Below are 11,405 nucleotides of genomic sequence, written 5' to 3' on the forward strand. Positions count from 1 at the left end.
ACAGAGAGAGACAGCGAGAGAGGGAACACAAGCAGAGAGAGTGGGAGAGGGAGAAGCAGGCTTCCCGCCGAGCAGGGAGCCCGACGTGGGGCTCGATCCCAGGACCCTGGGATCATGACCTGAGCCGAAGGCAGACGCTTAACCGACTGAGCCACCCAGGCACCCGGAGACTAGCATTCTAAATGCAGATGATGATGCTTTCCAGGCAGGAAGGGAGGGCAGTGACTAGGAGGCTCATGTCCTGACACCTGTGGGTATTCTCACCAGGCTAAAAGTAGATCATCTGGTTTTATTGCTTAGGGATTTGTTTTTCTGATCATAAAGTAGATGTCCTCTGATAAAAATTTGATTCATCTTGATAAGACCTGCCACAGTTTACTCTTAGAAGGGCGAGAGGATCCCAAGATCTTACTTAGAATTTAGTAAGAAATGTGCAAGTAATAAGATTAAAGTTATCTTAATTCACATTCCCATGTTTAAATGAGGGCTTAAAAATAAATAAATCCTTTGAGTAACTAAATCCATAGGGGTTTTCAATCTGAACTTTGCTGAGCATGTGATGGAAATAATCTTCCTTCTTGAATTCTAATAGAAGCATCCTGGTGTCTTGCATTGTCTAATGTTTCTAAAACATTTTGCAGATATTCTGTATAGTACTACCAATCACAACAAGAGTGGAGAAAGATCCAAATGCTCAACAGCAGGCAAATGATTAAATAAATGAGGCATTCTCATGAAGTGAATCAAATATAACTTTGAAGATTATATAGAATGAAAAATATTTGTGAGTGGAATTCAAAATAGTATGTATACTAAGATGATAACTATGTAAAATTATGGATGAGTGGGGAAAATAATATGCAAAGATGAAAAGAGTTGTGTTGTAGGTTTATGACCTATTACTTTTTAAAGTGAATATTTAAAAATATAGGAGATATTGAAAAATATTGAAAAAGTGGCTTAAAAGAGTATCCCATGAAGAAGATTCATAATTCAAATGTACTGGCAATTGGCAATACATACACACATAGAAATATTTATATGTGTATCAGAGATGTTAAAAAGGTAAGTGAATCATTTGGAGAGTTAAATTTGGTTTTCTGTTTATGTCATAAAAGTATTTATGCATTGACAGATGTGGAAGGTCTTTAATGTGACTTGTGAATTATTTTTCTTGTCTTTTAATGTTCTTACATGTGAAGTGAGGTAATGAAATATATACCTTATTAATAAAATTTGGTAGAAAGTTTGGAAAATAAAAGTTAAAAAGTAAAAATCATCTACCATTATTCCATGACCCAGAGTTCTACCCATTACTGATATTTTGACCTTTTCTTTCTATAATATTTTCTACACATAGCTATATTTTTTGAACAAAAGTGGGAACATAATGAAAAACAGGTTAGTATCCTTCTTTATTTCATTTAATAATACCCCCTAAAAGATTTTCTCCATGCCCTTAATTATTCTTAGAAACATAGTTTTAATGGTTGGTAAATCTGTAATTTATTTAGCCATACTACTCTTCCCTATTACAAATAATGCTGAATTGCATATCCTTGTACATGAATCTGATTATATCTGATTCTTTTTTAAAGTCCTATTAAAAGACATATTAGGGGCGCCTGGGTGGCTCAATTGGTTAAGCGACTGCCTTCAGCTCACGTCATGATCCTGGAGTCCCGGGATCGAGTCCCACATTGGGCTCCCTGCTCAGTGGGGAGTCTTCTTCTCCCTCTGCCCTTTCCCCCTCTCATGCTCTCTCTCTCTCTCTCTCTCTAATAAATAAATAAAAAAAATCTTTAAAAAAAAAGACGTATTAAAGGTTCATTAAGGCCTAATTCACATAAAATAAAATTCACTTGATTTAGGTTTATAATTAATGGATTTTGATATACCGTTTGGCAACCACCACAACATCAGGTGGGAGAAAGATCACTTAATGTCTACCTTTCGGCATTGGCTACGTGAGAGTGAATTTTTTTTTTTAAGATTTTATTTATTCATTTGAGAGAGACAGAAAGAGAGAGCACAAGCTACGGGGAAGGGCAGAGGGAGAGGGAGAAGCAGGCTCCCCGCTGAGCAAGGAGCTGGTGCAGGGCTGGATCCCCGGACCCTGGGATCATGACCTGAGCCAAAGGCAGACACTTAACCGACTGAGCCACCCAGGCGCCCCTGTGAGAGTGAATATTAAGTAAACTATGGGGTGAGGAGGAGAGGGTTTTTTGTTCTCTTTTTCCATACCAATCTCAACCCATGCATTTAATCAGTATTTCACATCTTTCTTTCTCTCTCTCTCTCTCTCTCTCTCATACCCACACACACACATCCTCTTGTGCCTTTTACTTTCTCCTCCATACTTCTGTCAGCCAGTCAGCTCAGGAAAATCACTACTGTCATCTTCAATCCATCCACAAGTTAAAAAATGACCCACCTAACATATGAGCAAAGCTATGCTATACCTACCTGCAAAAGCAAGCGTTGTGACACAGTCTTACCTAGTAAATAACCAATACTGATAACCCACAATCTCCACAACAGAGTCTGCATACTTCCCTTATTAACTCTGATTTGTTTCCCAAGCATTAATCTTCAAGTTGATTTTATATGTGCGCATACACATATATCAGTACACACACACACACACACACACACACGTACAGCCTAACCCCCTCAACCCCACAAGCTGAGAATCATTGATGATGAGAGATGAGTAGGCATAGCCAAAGAAAAAAGAGGTACGGTTTTGGTAGAGAAAAACATCTGTGAAGGCAAGTAAGGGGGATTAGGTTGTTTAGAAACAGAATTATGGTCAAGTCTTACCTCCCTATTCCTTAGGATGAAAATCATTGGTAAGCTGAAAATTTGATCAATTTGGTCAGTCATTATGCCTCAGAATGACTGTGTCTTTCCTCATGGCACATGTGGGGTTTTGTTTCAAATGTTCCATGCCAAGAAGAGGCCATGGCCCATGCCCTATGTGTCCGTACTAACCCTCGTATGCCTTCCTCACCCAATCCTACTTTACTCTGCTCCTGCCAGTCAGAAATCCCAGTGCTCTCTGCTCCAAAGATGCTTCGAGTTTTAATGTACAACAGGGTGTGGCCTGGTAAGCTTCTTATACTCCTGGGACTACTCCAGCCTCTAATCTCCCCCATTCACCCATCCAATCACCGGCCAACAAATGTTTCCTGAGCACCTACTAACCTGCTCTACGTTCAGCACTATATGAGATGCTGGAGCACAGTGTGAACAGAACAGACTGGGCAGTGCTCTTAAAGAACTTCCATGTAGCCTGTCTCTGTACCCATCGCCTGCCTCCCTCGTTCTTCAACATCAGGTGTTTTGCCTGCAGACATAAAATCCTCCCCTAACTCTTAGATTTAGCACAAACAACTCATGCTATCTTTTCTTCTAGATCACCTTCTGAATCATCTAGTTCTTACTTCCATCCCAGTCCCATCTGGCTGGACATTTCAAAGCCTTTCCCACAGCTCTTTAGACTTTGTCTTATGGGGTCCCTCATGTCTGTTTTCCGTTTCCTCACATTTAGCTAGACACCAGGGAAATAATGGTCACTAAGAAGTTTTCTCTGCTCAAAGAGCTAAGTGGTCTGGTCTGGGGAGGCAGTAGCAATGGGGACCTTGATTGGTTTAGGGTGATCTGTTTGATAGAGGGTAAATCTGCTTGATTTAGGGTGAATCTATGCCTAAGTGCCAAGTTCTCTTCTGTTAGCCTGGGAGCAACCGAAAGACAAGAACCGTGTCTTTTTTAACGTGGGACCAAATCCCCACTGGGGTAATGCACTCACCTAACTAAGACTGGAATCTTGGGCATCTTCTTGGAGACTTTGAAGAAACTTGTGTCCCCTTTGTTGTCGGTGAAGTACACGCCGGCCACACTGGTCACGAGGTTGCCAGGGAACGTGAAAAGCACCCTTTCATCATCGCCCTGGTTAGCCCAGTCCCAGGCCTGGCCTCCAATGAGCAAACCCCCTCCACGTTTCATAAACTTGACCAACTTTTCCGTCATGGTTTCATTGTAGGCATCAATGCAGTAAACCCCCAGGGAGTCTTTCACTTCTGGCTCAATCTTCGCCTCCACCCCAGAACCCTCAAGGATTTTGGCCAGGGGTGCCAGGGATGGGTGTACACCAATGGGAGCCCCTGGGGAAGAACAGAGCCAACCTACTGCATTGAGGAGAAAGGGAGCGAGCTGGGCTTCTACCAAGTAGTCCTCATGGGACACCACCACCAGGCGGCCTCGGCCATAGGAGGAGGCAGCAATGAGGACCTGGCCCATGTCATTCACCATCACTGGGAAGGAGGCCTCTCCAATTAGAAGCAGTTCACATGGGATGGCATCTTCGGGGACATCCCAGCTTGTCACTCCATTCATAAGGGCCTCAAAGGCAGCAGAGGGAGTCGCCATGGCTGGATTGACTTCTGTAAAGAGGAAAGCAAAGACTCAGTTTGGCAAAGAATAGATAAACAAATAAATAAAGGAGCCAAACAGTTCACTCCTCCCCTAGCAGGCACAGTTCTTCCCACGACGCAGATGAGACAGACTAAATTGACTCAGGGACTCACCAGGGGTGTCAAGGTATCCAACCCAGGAGACCCCATCACACCCTTCCTGGTCCTCCTAAATTCTTGTGGCCAAACCAAAAGAGCTTGACACTTTTCCATTGCAGAAGGAAGCAAACCTTCGAAGTGGAGAATGTGGGCAGAATAGTGTCCCCAAAGAAATATCTGTAAGTCCTAACTCCCAGTACCTGTGAATGTGACCTTATTTGGAAATAGGGTCCTTGCAGTACAATCAAGTTAAGATGAGGTCATGCTGGATTTGAGCGAGCCCTAATTTAATGACTGGTGTCTTTTAAGAAACATCTGGATGCAGACACAGACACACAGGGGAGAATGCTAAGAGAAACTGGAGCGATGCATCTATATGCCAAGGGAGGCTAGAGGTTGCTGGTGAGCACCAGAAGCTCTGGAAGAGGCATAGGACAGATTTTCCTTCAGAACTTCCAGAAAGAATCACCTTGCTAACACCTGGACTTCAAACTTCTATGCCCCCAGACCTGTGAGAGAACATATTTCTGCTGTTTTAGGTCACCCAGTTTGTGGTGATGTGGGACAACAGCCACCAGAAAACTAATCCAGTGGTGCCGCATGCTGCCCCCTGCCCCACTCAGCTCCCACACTGATCTTATTAATCCCAGCTTGGGGATCCCAGAATTTCAGTCTGGAAAGTCTGGGTCCTCAGAGAAGCTTCTTTGGTCGCAGTCATAGGCTGGGGAAGTGGAAAGCATAAGTCCTCTGTGGCTTGAATCCAGGTCCCAGACAACCAGGAACTATGGCAGATTCTTACTTGTACCTGGACACAGTGGAGAAAGGTGTGTATGTCTGTGGATGCATACTCACACAAACCCTCTGCTTCTTCACCGTGAGCTCCCTGCTTAGGATGCTTGACGTCTGACCTCCACTATATACACTTTACTGAAGCAGTTGCCCCAAGAGCAGCTGTGTTTTCATAATCAGGACATCCAGGGGTTGGCATTCTCACTGCCCACTCGGTGGCACCAGCCAATGCTGCTCCCCTGGTCCCTGAGGCTTTCACCGCAGGTAATGTTATGGCCAGAGCCAACCTCATCATCTTCAACCTGCTGACCCATTCACTTTCTATCCTGCCCTCACCTCTTCTGAAAATGCAGATGTTCCTTATGTTTTTATCCTTGGTCCTTAACATCTTTCTGTTTCCCTTGTCAGAGAATATGCTCACTCTCAAGGTAATATGGCAAAGCAGTTACAAGCTCAGGCCCTGGAGTTAGGCTATCTGGACCTGAATCTTAGCTCTGTTTGCTTACTAACTGTGAGATGGGGTGACACATCTCAGACTTGACTTCCTCATTCATTAAGTAGGGACGAGAGTGTCTAGCATATAAGGTTGTCCCAAGGATTAAAGGAAATAACAAGTTAGGTGTCTTTCAGTTACTTATTATATATATGTGTATATGTGTTTATTTATATGTATGTTTACTTATAATTATTTGGTTAAGAGTAAGCTATTTAACTTGCAAATGTGCATAAGAGAGAATTGTTATTTTTTAAAAAGATTTATTTATTTTAGAGAGACTGAGTGAGCGAGTGGGGGAGGGGTAGAGGGAGAGAATCCTCAAGCAGACTCCCAGCTGAGTGTGAAGCCTAATGTGGGGTTCGATCCCATGACCCATGAGATCATGACCTAGGGCCAAAATCAAGAGCTACCCAGGCGCCCCATAGAGAATTCTTAGAAAGTGAACAAAAACCAAACCTAATGTCAGATTTTATAAAAACTGAACTAAGCATTTAATGATTCTGATTTTATAGTTTTCACATTTTGGAGCCAACACTAACACTAATATTAATTATTATTACATTTAGTTCTCAAGTGTTTCCACGGGCCCTTGAGAAAGTCCCGGGCACAGGCACTGTGTGCGCACAGATGAAAAGGCCCTGGTTCTGAGATAACGAATAAACTCAAGATCCTCCTGAAAGAGCACACTCTACCATCTGCAGGGGTCTCTAAAATTAAGAAGTCTTAAATTTAGTCTTTTCCCTCGAAACTAGCTCCTCTTAGGCACATTACATGGGCTCAATGTCCCTAGCTGCTAAGGAGGGTGACATTTACCTCAGAGAATCTTTGAGATGCTAGAATCAGCAGGCAGCTGGTTCACAAGAGCTTGTCCTTTCCCTGCTCTTCCTGGTGTCCACAAATAGCCAGGACAGCAAACCGCAAAGAGTCACAGTTGTGCCCCTTCTCCCTCCTGTCTGCTATCCAGCTGGTCACAGTCCTGTCAATGTCATCGTTCAAGGTTTCCAACCATAGTGCCAGGAACCTAGTTCAGATGCTCAGTAATTCATTCCTCGACTAAACTGACCCAGTTTCTGAGTCACCAGGGTCTGTTCTTCTAAAAGCCACTGATAGCATTATTTCCCAGAAGAGAACCCCCTCCCAGAGCTTTGCTTTTTCCCACAGGGTTAAATCTGACACCTTCATCCTGGGGTTTGAGGTCTCCAGGGCTGGCTGCTCCTTACAGTTTCCAGCCACCTAACCTCTCTGCAGCTTCCAGAACACTTGGCATCCCTGGACATGCCCTGCTTTCATTTTAGAGTCTCTTTCCATTCTTTTCCCTTCCTGTTCCCTCTCCCACCTCTTTCTATCTGTTGAAATCCTACCCTTCTAAGAGAAGATATTCACAGAAGAGGAAATTTAAATGGCCAAGTAGTCTATGAAAATACTCTCAATCTCACTAGTCAAGGCAATTGAAAATAGAATGCATGATGTTGCCCACAAGATTGTCAAAAAGGAAGAAGGCAAAGGAGGAGGAGAAGGTGAAGAAGATGAAGGCAGATAATAATGCCCAATGTCCAAAAGGCTAGGAGGACATGACCACAATTTGCTGGAAGGGCTGAGAAGCTGAGAGCAATCTGACGGTGGCAGCTCCATTTCAGAGGTGAGCCTATCCTCAGACCAGCAATCCCTCTTCTGATGACCTTTCTTACAGAAACAAGAGCAGCAGTATTAAAGATATAATATGTACAAGGATGCTCACTGCCATACAGAACTACAAATGGAGACAGATAAATGCAAACCTAGAAATGGAGATAGATAAATGACAGGGAATGTTTTCCAGAACCATCTATGACTTCTGTGGATGCAGCTCTCTAACCCAAAGCCACACCTATCCCATTTCTGCATGCTACCCCACCTTACAGCCTGGTATTACAACATAAGACCCTGGGGCATGGCCCCCAGCCAGCCACGGGATGCACACCCCCTAAAGAGCTGCCCATCAGACCCCTTCTCTCTGGGCCCTGGTCACTGCCAGGGCTGGTACTCCAGAAACACTCAGAGCAGAGAACTCACGTTTTTGTCTCCCTAGCTGTATTTCAAGCTAGTTCATGGGAGAACAGTCTGTGGAGAAGTGACAAAGGGATGGGCAGGTGGCCTGGAGATTTGAAAAGTAGGGGACCAGAACGAAGAGGGCTTTTCCTGTGGAGTTGCCTCCTCCTACCTGCTGGGGTTTGGTAGGGAACACTCAGGCTCCCCTCTGATCAGCCAGTTTCCCCTGTCCTGCACCACGAGTGGGACTGGGATAGAGCCTCAGCCTGATACCAACGCTGGGTGTGTGGCAAGCCAACGTCTGAGAGGGAGAGTGTTTGGATAAAGGATGATAATCTATATTATAGAATATCATGTCACTATTACAAAGAATGAGTTAAATCTGTTTTGCATATGTAGAAAACCCTAGATATACTTTAAGTGGAAACCTCAAATCACTGTAATATATAGCACACAAACCCATTTTTGTAGGGATGAAGATAATAACAGTAGTACTAGTAATTTTAGTAGGAGTAATCACAACACACTGCTTTCCAGGTTCCAAGCATTATTATGTTTCTTTCATAAAGTATTTAATCCTGACAACAAACCTGTGAGGTATATACGATCACTATCCATTTTATAGGTAGGCAACAACAAACAAAACAAAAAATGTGATGGCCAGAGAATGTGTTACTTGCTCAAGTCACACAAGTGTGAGTGGTGGATCCAGGATTCAAACCCAGGGAATCTTGTACTGAGTCCACATTCTTAAGTGCCAGAAATATATAAGCCTGGTTAAGGACCAGGATTTTCTATACAAGAGAAAAATCTATGGGGGCCACATTTTAACATGCCAACATTAACTGCATTAGGGAGGGAAGAGGTGAACAGTATTCTTTCTCCCTATACAAGTCTTCATCCTTTGAATTGTATGTATTACTGTTACAGTTAAAAGTAACACAGGTAATATAACTTCAAACAAGCAAGTAAACACACATTAAATGCTTGGGTATATATATTACTGGATTGCTTACCTGATCATATCTCACCTAAAATGTATTTTTTCATCTCCCAATCGGCTGAGCATTTACCTACTAAAAAAATCTGATTCCCTCCTCTATGAGGTTCTTTGAATTTTGCAGCTGGTTCTGTTCCCACTTTAACCAGCTATATCCATGACTCCAACACCTGACTTTTAAACCGAAAGCTTCCTGTTTATGCCTGTTTATGCTCTCCTAGCTTGGGGACTGCAGAGGGACACAGCCTGGGTGGGGGCAGGGTGGGGGAATCCCTTTTATTTCTCTCCCTAAGTTTTTCATCCTTGGTTCTCCTTCTGTGGCTTCTGCTCTCTCTCCTCTGGGCCAACTCGGCCCTGTTTCAGCTTGCTGGAACCCCAGGCACCTCTAAAGCAGGCTCAACCTGTAACTCAGGCAGAGAGCTTTACGAGTCCCCTACCCCTACCACAGAGGCCCCATGCAACCTAAATGGGGCTTCCCTTTAAGAGATGTATTTGGAAGGGAAGGAGGGTAGCAGGCCTGTCTTGGATACTGCACCACAAACTGCATTATAGTTTGATTTCAGATCCAAGTAGGGTAAGTGTCTGAGATCAGGGCTATGTGGGTTCTTTGGATTCTCCAGGAGAATGAAGAGGTGCTCCGTGGGTGGATAACGGGAGTGATGGATGGTGTCAAGGGCAGACCGAGATCACTTCTTCGGCAAACAGCTCCCCTGGCCTTGGCAAATGATTAATAGCACAGACATTCAGTCCTATGGGTCTTCTCTTCTTCCTGCCATTTTCTTCCATGAACCCCTTGTTTCTTTTTCCTTATACATCCAATACCCTGTCCAATGTCCATCAACTTCTACTAAGCTAGAATTGGGGTGGGTTCACCCTTCTTTTGTATTCTGTCCTACATATTCCCAGATCAATTTTATTTATTTTTCATTGAAAAATGGTTTAATATATTTAAAAAGAATATGAAATACATGTATTAGAACGTTAATTTTAAAAATTAAACAGATTCCTATATACCTACTACCCAGCTTAAAAAACAGACCATTACCATTATTTTTAAAGGCCTTCTTGTCCTCTCTAATACTTCCCCCATTCCCAAAAAAGTAAGCACGATTTAAAATGCTGCTTTTCTATTCCCCTATTCCTATCTTACTACACTCCCTTCTCAATTCCTGAGTTCCCCAGGGGCTCTCTTTCTCTCACTCATATTTGCTCATTTCTCTGACAAGGAAACTCCCAAGAGAACAGCATCACAGGGAGCACAAGCCCGGGGGTGTTGACCAGCCTGCCTCCCAGAGCACAGCGTTCTGTGAAACAGACAACGGGGGACACAGGTCGTTCTTAAATTTGAGGGGCTGTCCGTACTGAGTTCTGGTGCGGAATCCTCTCGGTTCCTCCCCAGGCCCTCACCCCAGCCAGACTTGTACACAGGCCCAGAGCCAGTCGCCAAGAGCTGTTGGTGACGTCCGAGGAGGAATGGAGAGGGGCTGGGGGGCGGGGGGGAGGGCAATAGGGGGAAGGAAGGGAGCTGAGCAGAAAAGCTCTGCCTGGCAGGGAATGCTCCAGACCTGTTGGCACGGTTTGGGTGAGGTAGGGGTACACAGACCACTGGCGCCTCTTGCACTTACCGCCCCCCCCCCCAACACACACACCGGTCCCCCGGAGGCTAGTGAGAGTGGGTAAGGGAACTCAGTCCCAGAACCGGTGTTTGCAAAGATCAAAGGGCAGTAGGACAGAAGTGATGCTCTGTCACCAGCCACCTGTGTGACCCTGGGCAAGCCCTGTCTCGTCCCTGGTCTGGGGCATTCTCATCCGACGAAGCTGCGGAGGAGATGCTGTTCTCCCGTCGAGCCTGTGCGTATCTCGACCACACAAAGCACGCAAACACAAACATCAGATGTCAGAACCCGGAGAGGGGCAGCAATGCGGCAGCGGCGACGCGGAGCCCAGAGCAGAGAAAAATCAGCAACAGAGGCTAGGACACAATCAGCGAGGGACCTGTCCCAGATCCGGGGGCCCCTCCCGCAGGTCCCGCAGATTCCGCAGGTCCGCCCGCGCCCCCTCGGGCCCCCTCGGCCTCCGGCACCGCCCTCCCCCAGAGCCAGGCCGAGTTCCTCGCCAGCCGCCCCTTCTCCCGCCTGCGGGGCTTCGGCAGGGGGCCACTCACCGGGTCGCGGCGGCAGCCGGACGGGGGCAGGGCTGGGTGCAGAGGGGACGCACGGTGCGGCGGGGAAGGGGCTTCCCTGCAGGCAGCGCCGCGGCGGGCGGGCGAGCGAGCTGGTAGCGGGGAGGAGGCGCAGCCGGGATGGAGGGGGGGGAGGAGGGGTTCCCAAAGAGTCTCCTCCTCCCCACTTCCTCCCGGGCGCGAGAGCGAGCCCGAGGGGCGGCGCTTGGCAGGGGACAGCGCTTCTTTGTGTCGCCGGCCCTGCTGGCTCGGCATTGCGGTGGCCCCCATCCTGGCAGAGTGGACGGCCGTTCTATTAGAGACATAAACTTCTCTGACTATTCGTTACTAAGGGAA

At 45.8% G+C, this 11,405-nt stretch overlaps 1 protein-coding gene across 1 annotated transcript in view; it reads right to left on the reverse strand.

The window, feature by feature from the left end:
• Positions 1-4,440, reverse strand: part of TCAF1 (TRPM8 channel associated factor 1) — a 28,822-nt gene extending 24,382 nt beyond the window's left edge. Inside the window, exon 1 of the mRNA XM_021692860.1 lies at positions 3,812-4,440. Within this exon, the coding sequence (XP_021548535.1) occupies positions 3,812-4,431 (620 nt within the window). The 5' untranslated portion in view covers positions 4,432-4,440. The remainder of the gene's footprint in view (positions 1-3,811) is intronic.
• Positions 4,441-11,405: the final 6,965 nt, after the last annotated feature.

This window comes from Neomonachus schauinslandi, chromosome 12 (genome assembly GCF_002201575.2).
Source record: "Neomonachus schauinslandi chromosome 12, ASM220157v2, whole genome shotgun sequence".
In the NCBI taxonomy this organism is placed as follows: domain Eukaryota; kingdom Metazoa; phylum Chordata; class Mammalia; order Carnivora; family Phocidae; genus Neomonachus; species Neomonachus schauinslandi.